Source organism: Meles meles, chromosome 17, assembly GCF_922984935.1.
Source record: "Meles meles chromosome 17, mMelMel3.1 paternal haplotype, whole genome shotgun sequence".
Classification (NCBI taxonomy): domain Eukaryota; kingdom Metazoa; phylum Chordata; class Mammalia; order Carnivora; family Mustelidae; genus Meles; species Meles meles.
The window spans coordinates 57,004,657-57,028,316 of NC_060082.1; the positions used below are offsets into that span (position 1 = coordinate 57,004,657).

The 23,660-nt window shown below is 44.6% G+C and overlaps 1 protein-coding gene across 7 annotated transcripts in view; it reads right to left on the bottom strand.

The window, feature by feature from the left end:
- Nucleotides 1-7,720: 7,720 nt before the first annotated feature.
- Nucleotides 7,721-23,660, bottom strand: part of TRAF5 (TNF receptor associated factor 5) — a 46,113-nt gene continuing 30,173 nt past the window's right edge. For all 7 annotated transcript variants that reach the window (XM_045982084.1, XM_045982090.1, XM_045982085.1 and 4 more), the window contains 8 exons: nucleotides 23,496-23,597; nucleotides 21,077-21,241; nucleotides 20,328-20,405; nucleotides 19,939-20,013; nucleotides 16,430-16,522; nucleotides 12,026-12,166; nucleotides 10,231-10,399; nucleotides 7,721-9,418 (listed from right to left, as the gene is read on the bottom strand). In XM_045982084.1, coding sequence (XP_045838040.1) covers nucleotides 8,841-9,418; nucleotides 10,231-10,399; nucleotides 12,026-12,166; nucleotides 16,430-16,522; nucleotides 19,939-20,013; nucleotides 20,328-20,405; nucleotides 21,077-21,241; nucleotides 23,496-23,597 — 1,401 coding nt within the window. In that variant the 3' untranslated portion in view covers nucleotides 7,721-8,840. The remainder of the gene's footprint in view (nucleotides 9,419-10,230; nucleotides 10,400-12,025; nucleotides 12,167-16,429; nucleotides 16,523-19,938; nucleotides 20,014-20,327; nucleotides 20,406-21,076; nucleotides 21,242-23,495; nucleotides 23,598-23,660) is intronic.

The window sequence follows — 23,660 nt, forward strand, 5'->3', positions numbered from 1 at the left end:
GAACCTTTGTTTTCTAATAATTCTCTTGGATTTTCTGGGTAAGAATTCATCAGTAAATAACAATTTTGTCTTTTCCCAAGAATCCAGCACAACACCCAGCTAGCCTCGGGGCGCGCTTCCTTCTTCCCAGAAGTTACACGGATTGCATCTTACCTTGTCATACCTCATGATGTTTTCTGAAGGTTTTTGAAAATTAAAAAAACACACACACTGCACTCTGTTCTTTTTCTAGTTTACCAATTTATTATTTCTTTTAATATTTTTTTAATATTTTTTTAAAGATTTTTTATTTACTTATTTGACAGAGAGATCACAAGTAGGCAGAGAGGCAGGCAGAGAGAGAGGGAAGCAGGCTTGCTGCTGAGCAGAGAGCCTGATGCGGGACTCGATCCCAGGACCCTGAGATCATGACCTGAGCCGAAGGCAGCAGCTTTAACCACTGAGCCACCCAGGCGCCCCACCAATTTATTATTTCTTAAAATCAGAAGTGGGTATTTTTTTTTTAACCAAATACTTCCAGTACTAGTCTCACAGATGATCATCCAGCTTTTCTCCATTACCCTGCAGCAATAGGACTACAATAATAGGTTTTCTAACGTTGAACCATCTCTACCATCCTTACAGTCCTGTTATGTATTCTTCCAGTACATTGCTGGATGAAAATTGCTGTGCGTTGCATACAGGATTTTTGTGTCTAAGTCAATAAGGAAAGGGTTAAGGTATAGATAGGGAGAGAGAGGGAGCCCCTGGCTGGGCTCTGAGACTGCTCCTGGCAGGCAGAAGCCTTAAGACAGAGCGAACAAAAGATAAGGGAACAGACAGCCTGGCCTCGGATGGCTGGGAGTCTTTTTTCCTTTGGCGGCTACAGTGTATCACAGAAAATGACCAATCTTCAAAGAATTAAGTCAGTAAGGGTGTTGTCAGTAGTCCTTACTCAAACCAAGATGGCACAAGAATCTCAAGGCCACAAGCTTCCCACTCAGTTCGCACTAAAAGACTGCCATTAAAAGCCCTCAGTGGCAACCCATTTGGGACCCCCTCACTCTAGAGAGCTGCTGCTTTCCTTTCTGTTCTCCCCTTCACTTAATGAACTTTCACTTCTCTTCACCTTTTTGTGTCCCCGAGAGTCATTCTCCGACTCGGTGAGACAAGAACCCTGCAATCCTGTAAAATAAGTTCATAAGCGAAACTGGCTTATGGTTTTCTTTAGTTGCCCTTGTCCAGTTTTGCTATTAGTTTATGGTGGATCTCAAAATGACTCAAGATTTATTTCTTTTTGTATGACCTGGAATAGACCTAGCGTATGAGTGATCTATTGCTTAGGTTTAAAAAACTCACCTTTAAAGCCATCTGGATGTGGTGACTTTTTTAAGAGATTAAATATATGTTTTTTCCTAGAAAAGGATCCCTTTCATTTACATTTTCAGATTTTGTGTATTAAGTTGTCTCTGTGTCATGAACATGCTGTGAAGGCACACGCAGGAGTGGTGTCTGTCCATAAGCTTTATTCCATCATAAACCAAGGTTAACATAATTATAAAGCAGGCTCAGGATTCCAAACTCAGTGACATTCTACCAGTGGTTAACTTGGCTTCTTCCATGGCACACAAAGCAGAACCCAAGTCACCCAGAAAATAAGATAACACAGGGGGCAGGAAGTTAGTAAACCAAACACGCGCTCCATCTGTGGGCGCGCAGTTGAGAGAAGGCCTCGGTCAGGTCCGGGTCGGCTCTAGGCACTGGCATCTTACTGTGTGCAAACAGTGAAGGATTCCGGGTCTGTTCTGAGATCAATGGGGCAGAGCCTTCAGCAGCTGCTGCCTTTTTTTTTTTTTTTTTAAAGATTTTACTTATTTATTTGACAGGTGGAGATCACAAGTAGGCAGAGAGGCAGGCAGAGAGGGAGGAGGAAGCAGGCTCCCTGCTGAGAGAGCCCGATGCGGGGCTTGATCCCAGGACCCGGAGATCATGACCAGGGTTAGATCCCAGGACCCAGAGATCATGACCTGAGCCAAAGGCAGAAGCTTTAACCCACTGAGCCACCCAGGTGCCCCCGCAGCTGCCTTTTTAAAGTGGTCGGACATAGAGGGCTCAGGGTCTGGAAAGCCTGACAGTTTGCTGCAAAAACCCTCCCCTTTTTAAAAGGACTGAATCGGTCAGGGGCCCCTGCAGACCTCCTGTGCCTGTGCTTGCGATGAGCCCTGGGGTGTCGGCAGCTGGTGCTGGTCTCAGTGATATCTCGTGGCTGCAGTGCCCTTAATGGCTGCCCATTGCTTGATACCGGGCCCTGCTAGACATCGGAGACTCCATCTTGCTCTCGATACTCTGGTATTAACTTTTTGAAAAAAATCTCACCTTGTTCTTATACATTCATATATGTTCTGTTGGAGTCCTTTTTCTTGATCGGATTTATTGAACCACCTTTTGATTTTTTATTAATTTTGATTGATTTTATTATTGATAACCTTTATCTAGACATTTTTTCTCTTTCGTTAATGTATGCCTTCATTAATTTCTTCCTTATTTTTTTTAGGCTGTCAACTTTTTAAAATTTTATTTATTTTTCTTTTAATTTGTTTTTATTCCTTCTTCTTCTTTTTTTTTTTTTAAGATTTTACTTACTTGTTTGACAGAGAGAGAGCATGAGCAGCAGAGGGAATGGCAGAGGGAGGGGGAGAAGCAGAGTCCCTGCTGAGCGGGGAGCCTGATGCAGGATTCCCTCCCAGGACTCTGGGGAGGTGACCTGAGCCAAAGGCGGTCGTTCAACTGACTGAGTCACCCAGGCGTCCCTCTGTTTTGTTTCAGATATGTGTTTAACAAGTGTATTTATGTGCCCCCACATTGGACATATTTCCTCCTTTAAAAATAAAATTTAACCCTTTCATAGATATGTGCTTTAATTCTAACTTGTTTTTTCTATACATTGTACTTCCTATTGTTTTACTCTCTTCTCTGTCTTTGGCTTGATAAAGTTTTTTTTTCTCCAGATTTTTTTTTATTAGTAGTTTGGAAGTTATATGTTCAATTTTTATCTAGTGGTTCTCTTATTATATTTTAGGTCATTAAATTCCTATTTTTATATAAACATATGGAGTTTATCAGCATTTTTATGAGGCGTCTTATCTAGTGGTTAAGAGTAGAGACTGAAACCAGATCGCCCGGATGCAAATCCTGGCTTTTCCACTTATTAGCTGTGTGGCCTCGAGCTTATAGCCTCAGTTGCCTCATCTGTAAAACGGGGATAAAATAGCATATACCTGATCAGATTATTGTGCAGATTAGTGTGTTAATGTACAATTAGTATGTAAAATTCTTGGGACACTGCCTAGCACGCAGCACGTAGATCTCTCTACTCACCAGTTTTTTTCATCTATGAAATGGGCATAATACCTGCCTAACAGATTTGTTATAAAGATAACACATTATTGTATATATATTATTCAATTTAATAAAATGAGCACCTTCTACGCACTTGAATTACCTAAGGATTCATGATTTAGTAAGGACCCAGACACAAAAATGCAACTGGAGTATGACATAACCTTAATACTGTTCCCATGTCCTCTCCTGTCCCCTTCTAATCTATGTCCCACACAGAGAAGTTTCAGAACACATTTTCGGATCATGTATTCCCCTGCCAAAATTATTTCCACTTCCGTTACACTTTACATAAACCACAGTCTCCACTGACTTTAACACTACACTCTGGGTCCTGCCTCCTCTTCTGATCTCATCAAGTGCCACTGTCCCCTCTTCTGGAGACTCTTACCACACAGGCTTCCTCTTGGGTCCTTAAACCAACCCTCTCATTCCTCGGTGCCCTCTGCCCCAAATTTTCATCCCACCTACACTGGCTCATCATGGCGGACTCATCTTTCAGGTCTCAGCTTGACTCAGTCAGGTTCTTAGTTACAGACAACAGAATCCACTCCAGCTGAGAGCGGGGCTTTATCAATATTGCGCAGCCCACAGAGTCCCCAGGAAGACCAGCAGCCAGACACGAGAGTGGCTCTAGTGACAGTCCACTGCTCCCGCCAGCGCTTGAACCAACCCAACTTGCACAAACACAGGCTTCGAAGCTCAGGGCTCTCCCTCTGGGACGCTCCCCACTCTCACCACCGGGTAGGCAGAGTTGTTTTTGTTTTTTTTTTTTTGGCACATTTCCTTCTTTGTCTTGCGAATCTTTCTTGCAACAATAAAGTTGAATCTTTCTGACTTCATCTTTCAAGTTGAAGTTCTGTGTGACTATGCCTAGGTCACCTCTGCTTGGGTTGCAAAAGGGGTCCGGGGGCAAGTCTTCTCACAGGAAACTCTTCAGGTATTAGAGGGATGTTCAAAAGTGCTGGACATTCCGAGAACCTGTCACATGCACGCTAAATATCATGTTACCTCAGCCAAAGCCAGGCTTTCCTGACAGCCCTCAGTATACACATACTCTCCCCAGCCCGGCCCCATATTCTTTCACTGTCCTCCGCGATCTTCTTCAAGGCATTTACCACAGCTTCTATTGTCTGTTGGTTCAAATGCCTTATAAATGCTGGCGCCAGAGTCTGGTCTCCATGTGGAGTTTCATTCAAATAAGTGTCCCTCAGGCAGCCAAAAATAATTTTAAATGTATTTCAATTTTTAACATGGGTTTCTTGGAAGAAAAAAAAATTATTAAAGGGGCTCCAGTCACAATTTTCAACCATTCTCACAGGTTTGCATTCCCTTCTCTATCTTTGTTCATTCCCCCCAAATCCTCCTGTGCTTGGGTTTAGCATTTATTTGTAAATGTTTTCTGCCTGTTCTCTTGCATCAAAGACATTCAGAACGGGTCTGAGAGATCCACCTTTCTCAGGGCACAGAGGGAAGAAGTTGAGAGACTCAGGAGAGTTGAGTTGAGAACATAGACACATTAAGCATTTTGGTTCACTGTGTGTGTCTGAAATCCAGATTATAAATTTTACGAAGACAGGGACACTATCTGTTCTATTTGTGCCTAATGCAAAAACCTGACAAACACATAGCCAATTAACATCTGTTTTCTGGAAAAAAGGAGAAGTCCACCAACTGAAGAATAGAGAATGTAGTACACAACACAAAGCAGGAGCTCTTGACTTAGTGAAGGGTCGGCTGGGGGAAGTTACAGGGGTGCGGTGAGAGAGGAGCTTGGGAAGGCATCCTGGAGAAGACGAGGCCACAGCACAATCATAAACAGAAAGAAGTCACCGTGCAAAGAAAAAGGTAAGGTTAGAGAAGGATTCCAGTTAGAAGTGCAGCACCAGCACAGAGAAATCCCAGTCAGCGCGCGTGCTATTGCTAAAGGTGAGGTAGGGGGCCTGGCAGAAGCAGGCGGAGGGGCCGAGGCAGGCATGGGGAGCCTTGCATGCCATGCCAAGGAGGCCTGGCTTTGTCCTGTGGGTGATGCAGCCGCAGCAGGTAGAGTGAGGACTCTCTCTCAGATTTTCATTTTAGAGATTATTGGGTGGCAGTGTGAGGTTAGATGCGACAGAAGCCAAAGAAAAAAATAAAATAGTTGTGTAGCAAAAAAATGTAGGCCTTCAAACAGGGCAGTAGGTGAGAAGTAGCGGACAGTAGGGATAGGTCGTAGAGATAAGTTTAAAGAAATGACTTGGAGGTCAGATTTGCAGTACTGGGTAGGCGATTGGATGGGGAAAGGGAGAGAGGAATCTAGAAGAATGTCCAGACTTCTGGCTTGGAAGATGAGGAGGAATCATGGGCTGGCGGTGGTGGGGAGAGCCGGAAGACCTCCAGTTCTGAAGCGGACTTTAAAGTAGCTTTGGGAGGGCATCTGGGTGGCTCAGTTGGTTAAGTGTCTGCCTTTGGCTCAGGTCATGATCCCAGGGTCCTGGGATCGAGTCCTGCATCAGAGACTCCCTGCTCAGGAGGGATCCTGCTTCCCCCTCTGCCCCTCACCCTGCTTGCGCTCTCTTGCTCTGTGAAATAAATATATAAAATATTTTTTTAAAAAGATAAAGTACCTTGGGGACTTCAAAGATTAGATGTGCAAATTGGATATTTGCGGCTGCAGCTTAAGGCAAAGGCTAGAGGCAGAGACGCTCTTGAGGGGGAGCAGCACGGTGGGGACCGTGAGTTTCAGAGTTGGCTGCGGGGTGCACTGGGAGGGGTTTCTGTCGTCAGAGCGGCATCTGGTTCTGCTGACATTCTTTCGCCTTCCCACCTCAGTACTGCTCTTCCCTCTGACCGTTCCTTCTCCAAATGCTTTGCCGGCTCCTCCTTCCCTAAAATGGGGGGTTTTCAGGTGATTTCACCACCTGGGTCCCGACTGTGTGTCTGTCAGAGCTTTATCTCCAGTCCAGAATTCTTATGTAGGGCAAAGACCCATGTCTCCAACCACTTTCAAAGAGAAAAGTGGTAGTTGGACTGATTGTCCAAAGGACCACGCAAGGAGGGTGTGGCTCTCCGTTCTGTTTCTCTGCATTCGAGACCGGCACTGTGAACGGACACTGCCTGGGACTATCTCTTGTTTCCCTGAAAAATCAAACTTGGACATCAGGGGTCAGAACTCAGGTCTGTTCATATGCAATGATATGCCCCCACCTCTCCACTCTACTTCAATCCTGTACATACCTTTCTCAAGGCTCTTCACTTCCCTTTTATGCCTAGTATATTGTTTTCTCCTCATTATGAATTTAAATCAGACCAAGATAGACATAAAAATTTAAGTGTTTCTGATAGAGGGGTGGCTGGCTGGCTTAGTTGTAGAGCACACGACTCTTGATCTTGGGGTTGTGAGTTTGAGCCCCATGTTGGGTGTAGAGATTACTTAAAAAATAAAATCTTAAAATATTTCTGATATAGAATAAAAATAACTGCTCCGATCATAAAAGAGGAAAAGAGTTTACATGGATCCACTTCTTTAAAACAAAAATCACGACTCTTGTTTTTGAGAAAGGGGCACTTTTTCCTCTGGAACGTTGTTCCATCATCACTGGTCCAATGATGAAGGGACTCTGAGCTCGTAAGCAAACCATGCCATGACTTAAGCTATTTATGTGGAGAAGCTGGTTAGAACACAAAACCAAAGTGCTAAATTCGTTTTAAAATGTTTTCCGTACCAGCTACTTCAAACTAGTGATAACTATATGCCCTTCTGGTCCCAAGGAGTTGGATTAAAAACACTGAAAACAAACAAGCAGAACCCGTGGGTTAGGCTTAGTGAGCGGTGCTTGTGTGAGGTCAGTCCGTTGAGCATCAGTAGTACCCAAGTTCAAAGGCTACAGTGTGGTTCTTTAGCATGCTTCCATTGTGAACGAACTTCTTTGAATTTAAGCCTTTGGCATGATTTGTGCAATTATGAGTCTTGAGCATCTTAAAAAATTTCACAGAAGAGATTCAGAAAGTTCCAATTATTCCAGAAGCTACTGGTATAAAAATCACGTTTCTTCTATCAGATTCAACTGTTCAGAAGGTGTAAGGTGTGTGGTCATCACCTGAGTGAGCTGCATTAAGAAGCTCTCAGCCCATGGCACTTTGCCCTCACGCACTCGAGGGAGCCAGCTTGAGTGTGAGTGAACACTGGGTTGCGTAACAATGACGCGGCTCAGGAAAACTGGGTACTTTTTTGATCAGCTTACGGTTAACAACAGACAGAAGGACTCATTTTGACTTACATATACATCCTGGTAGAGAGACCCACACAGACAGATGTGTAAGAATATAATAATCATCTCTGTTTTCACAAAGTACTCACAACTCAACAAGAAAAGTCACAAGTTTATATAAATGCCCATTTTTATACCAATTTGTGAATTCAAAAGTTCTCTCAAAAAGAACAGGAGATACTGCTTTTCGCAATCAGTTTGGGGTGAGAATACTTTTGATACCATCGGCATAATAATGGTGTTCTCCCTAGGTTTTAGATTTCCCTTATTCATTTATGACATTTTCTCTGTCATTTGCTAAATTCTGCCCATCCTCACATTAACTTAGTATTATTACAAAATACCTTCAAACTAGGCGTATATATATATACAGGTACATATATATTTACTGAACTGATCCTCATGAAACTGTTAATACTTGACCTTTTCTGATGTATGAAAATAGTTTTTTCACATGATTGAACCTAATAAAATATGACCTTTAGTTGGATGGTTATATATCCATTTATATATGTATGTACTCTATCTCTACACACACACACACACACACACACACACACACACTACACAATCAACGGGAAGAATGAAAATCTCTCTATTCACCAGTTCTAATGCAGCCTTGCAAAACTGTACTTGCTGACTACTGGTGATTTTTAATGAAAATGTTTAGAGGTATAGTAATTTCCACAAGTTTAGCACTGGACCAAATAAAGTCTGGTCCAAACCAGGCCTACTGTCTTTGAAAGCACACCACCCAACTGTGTAATAGGGACAGCCTATCCTGAAAGATGGCTTTTGCAGGCTTATGGTCAGGTCTCGAATCAGCAGGCCAAATAATGAAATGCTGGAGCATTTTCAATTCTTCCTCTGTGTCCTCGGTAACATTCCACACAGCGCCTACTCTGAGACACCATGCCAAGCACCAGTAAAAGAGAGAGGCCCCAGACCCTGCTTTCAAGAAACTTGACATCTTTAAGAGAGATTAAAAATATAAATAATGAGAGGATAGTCTAAGTGTTCTAAGTTTCAAACCGGGACAGAGTAAAATGTAAAAAGCAGAGAGCACTTGAGAAGATTTTAAACTAACTTCAAACATCAGGGGTGACAAGCCCCTACAAATGTGTATTGAGCTCAGGTCCGTCCATATGATAATCACAGGTGTCCTCCTCCGTGGTTCTGGCCCGGCACGCCCTTCATCACCCCACACAGGGACTAGAGGTCCTCCAGGTCGGTTAAATCCACAGCCACTTTCAGGAACATGGTGTCGTCTTTGATGTAGGTGTTCTTGGCATTCTCCAAAGTGGAGTGCGCCACGAAGCGGGGACAGCCAGACGCAATGTTCATTTCCCCGTCAGGTCTTTTAAAGCTACTGCTGCTGGGGTCGGCCTTGAAGGTCTCCATAATGTGGTTCTTTTTGCCGCTCTGGTCCAAAAGCATCAGGGTCACCCTCTGCCTGAATGGCCACTGCAACAGGGAGTCAAACTCCCCTCGCATCACCACGAAGTACAGCGACAGGTGTGTGCCCTTCCCGGAGCCGTCCCCGTTCAGGTAGGCTCTAGCGCAGAGCCGGTAGCCGCACCGGCTGGTGTAGAAGGGCTGGCTGAAGATGGACACCGTGTGCCCATCCAGCGCCTCCCTCTTCTTCATCTTATAGTCTGACACCTTCCAGATGAGCTTGCCATTATAGCAGGCCCCTTCCAGCAGCTTAAATCGCTCTTCATTTTTATTCAGTTGGGCTTTGTGGATATTAATGTGGGCATCGTGTTTGCTAGTCTCCCCTTCCAGAACAACTGCAAAGGGGGGGAAAAAAGATGTCACAGGCTTCAAAGCTGTCTTTAGAATTTGCCCAAAGTGGAATTCTAGTATCTGAAGAGGACCGATAAAATTCTGACAACCTAAAGATGAATCGAATTCATTGTCCACCAATGGACCCTTTGTATTAATAATTAGCTCAATCAATTTCGTGTCTTGGCAAGAGTAGAGAAATTCATACTCTTGAACGGAAGCTCACCAAAGTGTAGAGGAAATGCCCAGCATTGAACTAGCGTGCATTAGCAAGGTGAGCCTCATTATTTAATCACTGGAAGGCTTTTTTTTTTTGAATATTTTATTTATTTGACAGAGAGAAATCACAACTAGGCAGAGAGGCAGGCAGAGAGAGGAGGAAGCAGGCTCCCCGGACCCTGGGATCATGACCTGAGCCGAAGGCAGAGGCTTTAACCCACTGAGCCACCCAGGCGCCCCTCACTGGAAGGCTTTTAAAGAGCCAAACCCTTTTATATTTTTCTATACTTAAAACAAAGTTTTCACCATATCTCTCTCTTAGCTTTCTCGTTATTTGCCACTCTCCTAAAAAACCACCACTCCCTGTTTCTGGAATTTCCTGGCCCATTTCCACCCCCTGCCTGTTCCAGCGCCCCCCCACCCCATCGCCCTCCATCACTCCCTCCCCCCCCCCCCCCCCAGAGTGGCCAGAGTCTCATGCTGTTCTGTTTCACAAGTACCAGATTTGGCCATTGTTTATCCTGGACAGCTGGGACTCTCCATCTGGCTAGATGCAGACGACAGAAACATCCAAAGAGAAGTAAAATATGACACATACCTAGTCTTTGATCATTGGTTTCTAGCAGAGTAACTTTCTGTTTCACTGTATCAATCGCTTCCACCAAAGCCCTCAGATCGAATTGACTCTGTTGCTGGTTGGCCGTCTGCAGCAGCTGGCGTACTTGAGCTTCTAGCCAAGCCGACTTGTCAATGTGACTGGCGAGGGCCTTTCAGCACAACACGGATCATAATGTCAAAAAAAAATATTGTTACTATCTTAGTCATTAATTCACTGAGATTAAATGTTTTCAACTCAAACATTTCAAATTTAATCAATCCATTAATGACACGAAAAAGGCACAGTCCAGAAGAGAAAAGTTCAGGGAGGATCACAGAGAGATGAACCACTTAATATCTTCCTCTCCGACCCGGTCCCAGCTCCTGTTCCAAATCATTGAACTTCTCTTCCTCTGACTTTTATGCCTCCCTCAATTTCTCGCCATTTGGTTCTCTAACCTATGTTTATATCTCTGTTCTCCTATTGTCTCTCCTCTTGCCTTACAACTTCCTTCTCGGAGGCTACTCTCCTGATCCATTCCCCGGCTGCTAGAAGGCAGAGAATGAGCTGCAAGGAGACCCACCCGTTCGGGCCTGAGCACTAGAAGGGGTAGGAAGTGCCCTGAGGGAGGGCTTGGACTTGTGACTGTTCTCCGTGGATGGAAGAGATTGAACAGAACTAGACTTGTACTACCCCTGCACCCCTGCCCCTCAGTTCCTTACCTCTGAAGGGTTTCTGGGTTAGAAAAAGGTCAGAATTGAGATAGTAACACAGGAAGTATTTCCTTTTTTTTTTTTTTCTTTTTTTTTGGGTGGGCGGGGATTTCCTTTTTTTTCTATACACACACACACACACACACACACACACACACACAAACCCCAAGTATAGAAAACACATGGGCTGCATTTTTCTGGGAGAGTCTACATTTCAAAAATACAACCCATACCCATGTCTTAAAATCTTTTTCACTATAAATTTTGTAATTACAACAGAGACATTACTCATCAGAAATGTGTTTATGTTTATTTAACATTCATGATTTGCAAAATCATTTTTGCTATATTTTAGTGTTACGTAAAGCATCTTCTTCCCAAGGGAATGAATAGTTTCACTTTGTTGACCGCAAAATGCAGAACGATGGATTCTCTCAAAGAATTTGCCATCAAAAGACTAATATTGGCCCAGTATTAATTACAACCCCAATTGCCATAAATTATAGAAAAGTATTATATCAATATTATATATACTGACATTGTTAAATGTTGGGGTTATGTGAAAGAAGATCTTTATTCTTACGAAATACACACTGAAGTTTGTAGGGATAAAGGGCCCCGATATGTACAGCTTACTCTCAAATGGTTCAGAATGAACACACACAGAGCAACAGAGAGACGGACAGAGAAATGGGACACAATATTGACAGTGGGTGAATCTGAGAGAACACACAGTTATTTATTTTTTTTTTAAAGATTTTATTTATTTATTTGACAGAGAGAGAGATCACAAGTAGGCAGAGAGGCAGGCAGAGAGAGAGGAGGAAGCAGGCTCCCCGCGGAGCAGAGAGCCTGATGCGGGGCTCGATCCCAGGACCCTGAGATCATGACCTGAGCCGAAGGCAGCGGCTTAAATCCACTGAGCCACCCAGGTGCCCCCACACAGTTATTTTTAAGCACGATCTTATCCTTGTCGATTTTCTTTACATTTGAAATTATCTCCATTTAAGATGTTGTAAGAAAAACCTGGACTGCCGGTTGAAGGCTAAATCTTGGCTCTGAGTAGAGAGGCCATTTCTTACCTGGATGTTTGAGAGGAAGCTTCCATTTCTGCCAAACAGCTGTGCAAACTGCTTGAACTCCTTTTCGAATTTCTTTACAGTTTCTGCTAGCTGCTGGATTTTACTTTCTTTCTGCTCTAGGCTCTTATATAAATCAGAAATCTAGTAACAGGAATGTGAATGAGATCATTTAGATGCATGGATACAAATTAAAATAATGTAAATACATGTCTAGGAAAATATTGCAGGTAAGAAAGTGTTTCTAGAAAAATATATACATATATACATTTTTAGGAAAATATTTGTCAGTAGGTTCCTATATAATATCTTCAGGTACTTAAAAAAAAAAGACCAGATGCAGATTTCTCATCAGCTTTTTCTATACTTAACCCGCTCTGACGGTTCATCTAACAACAGTGACATCACTTGACTAAATTTTCGGAATTAGTTCTCTTCATTCACTCAGCACGCACTTGTAACAACCACAGAGTACCAATCACCACATCACAATAGATGTTCTCTGCACAGTATCAGTAGTAACAGCTGAAATGTGCTGAGTGTCTGTCCTACCTTACATTCATTAGCTCTTTTAATACTCAAAGAACCCCATAGTGGGGTATGACTATCAGTCCCATTTTACAGACAAGGAAACAGAGGCAGAGAGTTTAAGTAACCTGTACAGCACACAGCTAGCTTAGCAAGTGGTAGGCAAAACATGTTCCGCTCTTAGAATCTGTAACGTACTGGAGGGAAATAACCAGAGCCTTAGTGTGAGCCGATATACCCTAATCCTTTCAGTCATCCATACTTACCAACTTCGACTTCCGACACGCAACAAAACGAACACGACTCTTATACCCACTTCTTGTTTCAACTTATTTCAACGCCTGGTTTAGCCTTTGTTATTTCTCATCTGGGCTGTGACCACAGATTCCCAACTGGTCCTACACCATCCCTCACAGTCCTTCCAGAAGGAAAGCTCTGTGGGAACTGGGACGCAGGTCCCAGAATTCACTGTAACCCTAGGAACTGGTCTGGTGTCTGGCATCAGCAAGTGTTTGATAAATATTTGTTGAGTGACTCTATGAATTTCTTTGGTCTTGTTTTCCTCGAATTCATGCTCCATGCCGTAACCAGAGTAACATGAAGAGACGAATCTGATCTTGTCACCGCCCCCTCTTCCTTAACTATCCTCAGTGGCCTTCTCTCACACACCCTACATGATCTGCCCCGGCTACCTTCTCAGCCTCCTGCCCATCCACATCCCACATGTGCCCTGCCCAGCAAGGCCCCACACGTCCATTGTCCATTGGGTCCTGCTTTCTCAGAGGCTTCTTTCTCCATCTAGAGACCACCAAGTTTTCAGTCTCCACGCAAGGGCACTTTCTCTCAGAAATATTTCACCAGTACCACCAAGCTAGATCCTCTCTCAAAATCCAAGCCCCCCTGGCCACACTCTAGCAGGTAACTTACCCTCATTGCCCTTATTGCTTTCTGGGGTTGTTTCGCTCTTTTTCCTCCACTAAACTGTTGAGGCTACATCTCACTCGATTCTTCCTCCCCAAAGTCTAGCACAGTGCCTGGCACCCAGAGGGCATTTGATACACGTTTTATAAGAGAATACACAAATGGCCGCAACAACCATGTGATCTCTGGCCCCGGAATCTTCCAGTTCGACCCTGAGAGCTGACTTCCGCCTCCACGGCAGACCCATCCCCCTGAGGGAAAGCAAGCCTCGGTGTCTCCTCTCCCCACCTTCTCCTCTCCTCTGCTCTTCCTCCTATTCCTGTAGTGCCCATTTCAGGTAATAACTACCGTGTCCTCTGCCTTCCAGACTTACAGCTTGCCACTCCGACCTCTCCCCGTGCCCTCTCCATCCCCACAGACACTGCCTTGGCTGACTGTCGCCCGCACCGCCCGCACCGCCGGCTGCAGGAGCTTGCCTTCGCCTAATATTGAGCTGCTCATCATCTTGGCACTGAACTAAGAGTCTAACTATATTGGCTCACTTAACCCTCACCACGACCCCGTTGTATGAATGAGGACACAGGGAGAGAGAGGTTGAGCAGCTGGTCCAAACCCACATGCATGAGTGAGGAGCCGGGTCTTGAAAGCAGGTGTCCTGGCTCTGGAGTCCCCACCCATCCACTGCCGGGCTCCCCCGCTGCACTGCCTAGGTTAGGACGACATCCCGCGGCCTGGCCCCTCTGTCCTCACGCTCTTCTCTCCCTCTATCCATCTTCTATGCTATGACCAGCTGTCTTACTTTTCTTTTTTGTGCTTTGAGATTTTATTTATTTATTTATTTATTTGGGAGAGAGCAAGGGAGCATGAGTAAGGGGAGAGGCAGAGGGAGAGGAAGAAGCAGACTCCCCACTGAGCGGGGAGCCCAATGTGGGGCTCGATCCTTGGACCCGGAGATCGTGTCCTTAGCCGAAGGCAGACGCTTAACAGACTGAGCCACCCAGGCGCCCCACAGCTAGCTTACTTTTTAAAGCCAAACAAATAATTAGTTGGCTACGTACTGGTCCTTATCTACCCCAACTATCCAAAAGTTCACATAATGCCACTTGGCTTTTATGAAAGATGAATGTTAGCACCTGCTCTCACTAACCAAAAGTCAAAAAGGATTTCCACTTTTAAGAACTGGTAACTGCTTCATTGCTTTACACCCCTTCGGCTTATGAACGGTTTCACAGGATGGCTCTGCTTTTCCATAGTGGGGAAAATCTGTACTTTCCCATTTTCAACCTCCATTATTAGCTTCCTCTTATTGACAAACATTTGGCCCCTAAATCCTTTCTGAAACAAGGCAGAGTATGAATGAATAAAAAAATAATCGAATGGGGGCTCCTGGGTGGCTCAGTGGGTTAAAGCCTCTGCCTTAGGCTCAGGTCATGATCCCAGAGTCCTGGGATCGAGCCCCACATCGGGCTCTCTGCTCAGCGGGGAGCCTGCCTCCTCCTCTCTCTCTCTCTCTGCCTGCCTCTCTGCCTACTTGTGATCTCTGTCAAATAAATAAATAAAATCTTTTAAAAAAATAATAATCGAAGGCATAGTATCTGCAACTTCTTAGCTCACACAGAAGGCCACTGCAATGTGGACCCAGCATACCAGTCTCCAGCTCCCCCGGCTTACACTCAGGAGCCTCGCCACCCCAAAACCCCCGTTCCTCGAACCATCAGCCTCATGCCTCCCTGTCTTTCCTCTTCTGAAATGCCCTCTTTCCACAACAACTGAGGCTGACAAATCTTCTCTTCCTTCAAAGTGAAACTCCGATGTGCTCCCTTGAAGAGCCTTCCCTAACTCCCACAGAGGAAAGTGCTGCAGCCTCCGTATCCCAGACTGAGCCACAGCGTGTCCTAGGGCACAGCGTCTTATCTATTTGCACTGTTGTGCAAGCTGTGTCCTCCTCCAGTCAGAACCTCTAGCAATTAACCTCATGCCTGACATACGGCAGGTGTCTATAGAATGAATGAATGATGATGGATGCATGGGGCGAGTGGTACAGAAAAAATTGGGAATGGTTACCAGGCAGTGGGCCCTGTACCAAAGTCACAGTTTAACTGGTCTTCCCAATTTTCTCCAATATCTGGCCTTGAAACTCACACACTTCCTTTAATACGGAACCAGACATCAGAAAATGACTGGCAAGAGTAGAATTCAGCTCCCTCTCTTCCTGACATGGGCTTGAGAAGTCTGATCCTCTGAGATGTTCTAACAAAACAATTAACTTTTATAATAATTACTCAACCGAATCAGCATTTATTGAGGTCCATTATGAATATTCCAGCGACTGTGGCAGGCATGTGCACGCACAATTTCACTTGATAATCCCAACTCAGTGAATAAAGAGCTCTGTGGGCATCATCGGGCCGCAGAGCTTCTCAGAGGCAGGAGTTAAGACTTACTGCAGAATATATAAAACCCATAATGCCTAGAACACATTGTCAACTGTTGTTTCAGAGTGACACTGGTCTAATTCCAAAACATCAAACACCTACTCGTCACCTACCAGGTGCTAAACATTAACCACAAGGCATGCGGTTAGGCTGCAGAGAAGAAATACGGTATTTCGTGTGGAGCACTGGACTGAGAATCAGGGGACATGGGTTTGCGATTCAATTCTGCAAGTCACTTATAAGTTACAGACTTGTTACAAACACTTACAAGTTACAAACACATCAAAATTTCTTTGAGCTTAGTCACTTCATCTGTTGAATGAGAGGGTTGGACCCAAAGATCTCAAAGGCACCTTCCAGTTCTAGTGTTCTATACCCCTACGAGTCTGCCTGGCCACTGAGTAGAAAAACATCTACCTCCAGGTGACTTGTACTGAAACCTAGGAGAATATAAAAATACCGACAGTTACCAACCCCAACAATCGCACTGCCTCCCTTTCCATGCGAACCCTTGAATAGTTACCTGTTCTTCTAACTGGAAGTTCTTTTCTAAAACAAGAAGCATGTGATCCCGTAAGGCTGAATGCTCGTGCTCCTGCAGGACCCCCCGTTTATCCTTCAGGAAGAAGAGGAAAGGAAGTCAGGTTGTTGGAAGACTCCGAAAATCAAGGTAGTGGAGGAATATTCCACTAACACGGAACCGTGAGAACTCTGCTTACTTGTCTAAAGGTGGGTTGCGGGGAAAAGTAGCCCCTCCCGGTCCCTTTTCCAGCTCTAGGATTCTAAGGTGTCTGAGAGACGGTTTTAAACTTACAGAAACAGAGAATCGGGCCACGGTCAAAATTCTCAAAGCAGATCACTTTCTGTGCGCTGGGAATCTAGGACTGTGCGTTACGTGTGGTTGTCATCTCTCAACGAGTCCCCCATAAAACTGATCTCCAGGGTGGTTAGCTTCAGATCAGTGTCAAGCCTAAGTGAGTTTTATCTCCTACAGAGCACGCATTTCCATGCTGCCTTCTACGAAAGGCCAAAGGTACGCAACCCGATGCTAGTTTAGCCCACGCAAATTTGTGGCCCTCAAAAATCCAAGGATCTGTTTGCTAGAATAAAGGGTGACTTCTTCCCTAATCATTAAAATACTGAGTTGCAAACTGCCTATATTACTAGTAAAAGCAAATGTTAGGTGTTCCGGGTGATTCCGTGGACCTAAGCATACATTTACCGTCAATTTCCCTTCAGTTTTCGATTGGCTCCTCGTCCACAGAACAAATCTCATCCTCAGCTTTGCTACTGAGGTGAGTTCTAGAGGACAGCCCAACTGGGAGTTTAGAACTAACTGTCAAGAAGATCTCTCTAGAGTTGGAAAGCAATTCTGTAAATTGTGCACTAAAAAGGTAAACCCTATCCTTTTTGCAGCCAAGATAATCACTGGTTTGATATGTGAAAAGGTATGGACTCTTCACTGATTTCTTTAAAAGGCTTCTCACAAATACACTTTTTTCATATAGGTTTTTAAAATAAGAGAAATGTATGCTTATGTCAAACAAGACACCAAGATATAGAATGAGAAGCAAAAGTCTTCTTCTCCCCAACACCACCCCCAATTCCCTAGTCTCTCATTCACCAGAGTCAGCAACGATATGTAAACACTTTTAACTCAATGAGATCATAAGCATATTCAGTTTTTAAAAAATATGTACTTTATTCTTTTTATCAGATGCATGGCATTCCAAAATATAAATATATAGAATTATATAGTCAGCACTTCAATGGTGGGCTTACAGGTTTTAGTTTTTGGTGGTTTTTTGCTATAAAAATTTCTCTGTGTGAGGGTGTTTGTATATATGTAATCATTGTATATTTAGAGTATCTGTGAAAATTCCTAGCAATAGAATTATAAAGTCAATGTGTGGATTCACTTTTTTTTATTTTTAGACATTTTTATTTACTTTTTTTTTTTTAAAGATTTTATTTATTTATTTGACAGACAGAGAGCACAAGTAGGCAGAGAGGCAGGCAGAGAGAGAGGAGGAAGCAGGCTCCCCGCGGAGCAGAGAGCCCGATGCGGGGCTCGATCCCAGGACCCTGAGATCATGACCTGAGCCGAAGGCAGCGGCTTAATCCACTGAGCCACCCAGGCGCCCCTACTTTTTTTTTTTAAGTAATCTGTATGCCCAACATGGGGCTTGAAGTCACGACCCTGAGATCAAGAGCAGTATGCCCCACTGACAGCCAGCCACGCACCCCTCACTCTTTATAGATATGTAATCAAACTGCCCTCAAAAAGAGTTGGATATTATAAATTGTATTAATCTTTGTCAATTTGATGGTGAAAGTTATATTTCTTGTTATAATCTATATTTATTTAGGAGTGAGATGGGGTGTCTTTTTTTACATCTATTAATCAGTTGGATTTTTTCTGGAACTACTCATATATTCCTTTGCCTATTTTTCTATTAAGTTAGATAAGCTATTTACATGTAAGAATGTTTGCATATAAGGAAAATGCCCTTTTTGTCTTTGGTCAGATGTTGGAGATATTCACCTCTAGTTTGTGGTCTGCCATTTGACTTTATTTACGGCATTTTTCAGAAATCACATTAAAGTTTCAAGTATTTGTGGTTAAGCATCAAAATTATAGTTCTGGTTTTGTGTTGGTCACCTAAGAAAGACCTTTATTTTAACAATAAAAAAAATTTGCTCACCTTTACTTCTAGTATTTTTGATTTTTTTAAAAAAACTTTTTATTTGGAGTAATTTTAGATGCACACAAAGTATGAAATAATACAGTGCATGATATCTCTGAATGCCTAAAACTCTGATCCATCTGGCATGTATTAAAGGGAGGTAGGAATCAAACTTTCTTTTCTTGGGGCGCCTGGGTGGCTCAGTGGGTTAAAGCCTCTGCCTTTGGCTCGGGTCATGATCCCAGGGTCCTGGGATCGAGCCCCACATCGGACTCTCTGCTCTGCGGGGAGCCTGCTTCCTCCTTTCTCTCTGCCTGCCTCTCTGCCTAGTTGTGATTTCTCTCTGTCAAATAAATAAAATATTAAATAAAAAAAACTTTCTTTTCTTTTTCATTTATTTTATACAATTATTGAAAAATATTTTTAATGGGTTTTTAAGGCAATAAAATACACTTTAAAACATGATCTCAAATCAATTCTGTTTCAGCATACTTGGTGATAGACCAGGGGTACCAGAAAACCAAGATCTATAATCGTCAGAAGAATGACTCCAGAAAGTCTCAAAATCTGGTGGAGACCGTGGAATCCAAATTAGAAATATTACCCGGATGGTTAATTTTATGCGTCCGCTTGGCTGGGCCATGGTGCCCACTTGTTCAGTCAAGACTAATCTAGATGTTGCCGTGAAGGTATTTTGCAGATGTGATAAACATTTACGATCAGCTGACTCTAAGTAAAGCGGATTTCTCCCCACAGTTCGGTAGGGCCTCATTCAACCAGCTGAAGGCCTTGAGCGCCAAGAATAAGGTTTCCTGAAGAAGAAGCGCTTCTCAAGACTATCACTTGGAGGGGCGCCTGGGTGGCTCAGTGGGTTAAAGCCTCTGCCTTCAGCTCAGGTCATGATCCCAGGGTCCTGGGATCGAGCCCCAAATCAGGCTCCCTCTGCTCAGTGGGGAGCCTGCTTCCCCGTCTCTTTCTGCCTGCCCCTCTGCCTACTTGTGATCTCTGTCAAATAAATAAACAAAATCTTAAAAAAAAAGAACAAACTATCACATAGAAACTCCAGCCTGCTGGTCTGCCCTGCAAATAATCCAATTCCCCAGCGCCCTCAATTGCATAAGCTAATTTCCTAAAATAAATTTCTATGTATGTGTGTACATGTAGATACGTTATCTCCTACAGATTCTGCTTCTCTGGAGAACCCTGACTAGTAACACGGCCAGTCTTAAAGTTCCTCCATAGTGAATGTCCTTCTGCGTCCTGAATGGGATCAAAGAGTAAAATAAACCTGCCCAACAAATTCCACGGTAGAATGTAGAGGCAGAAACAAAAAGGCTTCCCCTACCTTCACAGTACAGCCGTAGTGCTTGAAAGGACAGTCTTGCTCAGCTTCAGGACACACAGCGAGGTGCTCATCCACCTACGAAAGGGACAGCCTCTTGCCACCAAAACTCATCACCAATTCTCCGGGTGCCTGAGAGAGCCCCAGGGTGGCTCGGGAAGGAGGGAGGGAACAGAACGGGGAAAGCCACGCTGAGGCCTGGCGGAGGGACAGCTACGGTAAAAACGGAGAAGAACTCTCCGGAAAAAGGGAAGGGGACACAGAGACGTGGTTATCGTGGGTGTTCTCTAAACCTTGGGCCTCAGCCTGTGGGATCTGATCAAACACACATCACAGCGGTTACTAAAATGTTATCTTACATAAAATCTACTAAGAGAATCATTTACAGTTACCTCAGTTCTTGGAATTATCTGCAAACACTTGTTGGGACAAGATACTGGGTACTCGGGACACAGGTTTTCCTCATGATACTGAAACAGAGAAAGGGTGATGAAACAGAGCCAGTCCTTGCTTCCAGGGTTCCTTTCTATGGCCTCAGAGTGTTTATGCTTGTGTCTCTGGGAAGGTATGTTATGTGGCTTACCCTCCCCAGGAAGGTACAGCCTACTTCCAGAAAGGACTACAGATGACTGCTTCCTTCCTGGAAATTCAATTCGGTTTTCCAAGTATTCCAAAAGAAGGTCAGAGGGCACAGGCCTTCCGGAGGGCAGACTATGGGAGTCATCAATATGGCTCCTTTGGCACATGTAAAAGGGACCTCATGCCTTCTTCCTCCGCCTCCATCCCGCCACTCCAGTCAGATCACAGTGGCCTGAGGACGCGGTATCTTCACTTCCTTGTGACCCAGCACCCAGCATCGCTCCTTGCACACTCACACGCAGTAGGTGCTCAAACAATGCTTCTGCCCATGATAAAGGAGTGGGGTCCTACCAACAAGAAGGTGTTTTGTTTTTTGCAGAACTCTCAGATAATTCTTTAGATCTATTTCTGTACAAAAGTAAATTCAGTGATGTCCTGATTCACTGTGACCGCTCAGGCAGAATTTAGTCCCATAAAGATGATTCCCCTTTCTTTCTTTCTTTCTTTCTTTCTTTCTTTCTTTCTTTCTTTCTTTCTTTCTTTCTTTTTCTTTTTTTTTTACCTGCAGATTGATTACCACCACATCTTTTTTGCAGTAAAGGCACTTTTCCTCTCGAAAATGGCAGCGTGCGCTCAAATGTTCTTTCAGATCTTTCCGAAGGACTTGCTCCTGGCAGTTCTCATTAGAACACTGCACAGCTTGAAACACGCAGTGCTGGAGGTGATCCTGCGACAGAACAGACAGGCCAGTGGGCCCCACTGACGGGGGCAGGGGACGGGGAGCCAGCTGGACGCCTGGAGAGGGAGGGAGGACGCTGGGGGCAGCTGGGCAGGCAGAGGCCATGCCGGCCGTGTGCGACAGGAGTTGGGAGGACAGGGAAGATGGCTGGAGGAGGAAGCATGTTGAGTCCAGTTTAGATTACCCATTAGCTCAGAGTCTCAGATTAATTCCTGAATATTTTCCTTGGGCTTGCTGAGGGAACTACCCGTTCTGCAAGGACACTCTTAATTTCTTTCCGCGCCCCCGGCACCAAGTACGAATCTCTGCACAGCAGATGGCAAAAGCCAGGACGGAGGGGGAAGAGGGAAGAAGAGCACGGAATGTCCTCAGTGCGGAAAGGAAGGGAAAGGACTGCAGAGAGGAAGGGCAGCTGTTCTAGAAGGGGTCAAGAAAAGCGGACGGAAGAAATACAGGATCCTAGGCCCAAGAGAAGCTGGGAATGGTGCGGCTGTGTTCAGAAAATGTGTTTCACCAGCGTACGAGACAATGACATGAACACGGCTCATTCTAATATCCCTCCTGGTACAGACTTTGAAAAGCAAGAGGTATACTTTAATAAAAACTTTGGACCTTTGCGAGTTACTGTGATGCTAACAAGTCATCAAATCCCTAGTGAGTCTGACCCCTGTGAGATCCCCTAAAACACAGCTGGCCCGTTACTTGTTTTTGTAAATAAGGTTTCTCTGGAGAACAGCCACCCATCTCCTTGTTTACATACTGTGGGGGACGGGGCGGGGGAGGGGGGGACTGCTTTTCCCCTGAAAGGGAAGAGCTGAGTTGAGTGGTGGATACAGCGACTGTACAGCCCGCAAAGTCTAAACATTTTATTAACTAGCTCTTGACAGAGGAGTTTGCAGACCCCTTTCCTGAAAGAAAGAAAAAGCAACCAGTTTTTCTGCAGGAGGGAAATAAATATTATAGCTACTCTCCTTTGCCTCTAGTAATAAGAAACGAAGAGTGACTACTGAAATCCATATCTTCTCTGAAATTCGCTGCTACTACCCTTCCAACCTCGCTGACATAGTTCCGATACCGGGACAACCTACACCTCACCGTGCAAGCAGGGGTGCAGGTTGGGGGCAGGAATGCGCAGAAACACAGGAGAAAACAGGTAAAAAGAAACCAGCCACTGTTCTCTGGAAGCGGGTGATCGGGTCACAAAAGCCGATGGCTGGATGGTCCATTTGAGCCTCTTTTCCTGCTCAGGCTTTGTGACCACAAAGTTGGAAAAGAGGTCCTGCTCGAGGGCTTGGCTATCAAACATGAGAAAACATGAGAAAGTTCTAGAAAGTTTGGTGAACTTCCAGAAAAATCCTGGGGTTAACGAGGAAAGCATCTACACATTTAGAAGCTCAGTGCCTAGGGGGTTTGGAGGCAAGGTGGAGAAAAGGCTGAATCACCTGAAATGTGTTCCAAAAATGTGTGGGTGGGAGAAGAAAATTTCAGCTGCCTCCAAGCCATTCTCTGGAAGCTAGAGATGCCTGGTTCTCCTTCCTGCACAGTGTGATCAAACCTGATATGGGCCTGCCATGGCAGAGCCCTGTGGCCCCATTTCCAGTTTGGCATTTACCAAGCTTCCCGCTTCCCCAGCTGGATGGAAGAACCAGGTAGGCAGCTTCGTGTGAAAGTTTAACTCCCCCACGCTCCCCCCCACGCCTCGTGTGTTTGCAGCTCATACCAACGCTTCACCTTTAAACCACATCCTAGCTCTGATCTGGTCTGCGTTACGTGCCTCGGATCATAAACTAACACGCCACGGCCCATAGCTGCCGGGAACCACCCACCCACCACCTGCCAGTACTTTCGGGCAGGGACCCTTGCAGTCGTGTCTTTCTGCAGACTGCCGTGGCTCCCCCCTGAGGACCCCAAATTCTTCACAGTTCCCCACAAATGACGTGTCCTTTGGCCCTGCATGTCCCACATCTTGTCTTTTGGATCAATGACCCCCTAACCCACAATTTAGGTCTAGCGCTGACAGTGTGCCCGCCATGCATTCCAAACGAAATGGACCTCTTCACTCGCACCTTAGCCCGTGGTGGGCTGTCCGGCAGCCGAATGTATTGCTAGACAGGAATTCTCTGAGAGCAACCTAATGAATCCCATACCATGCTTAGCCCAGGAGCCGTCACATAAAGGTGTTCAACACATACCACTGGGAAAAATGACAAAGGCAGATTTATTGGTCATGAGTAATACCGACCTGGTAGCGTCCCAGAATAATCTTGGCATTACATCCAGGAGCATTCTTGCAATACACGTATAAATTGAGGACTTCCCTTTTGCAGCAATTGTCTTTGAACACCTAAGAAGGAAACATAATAGGTCTCATACACTCCAAAGCTTCAGAGCAATGTGAATGAAACTA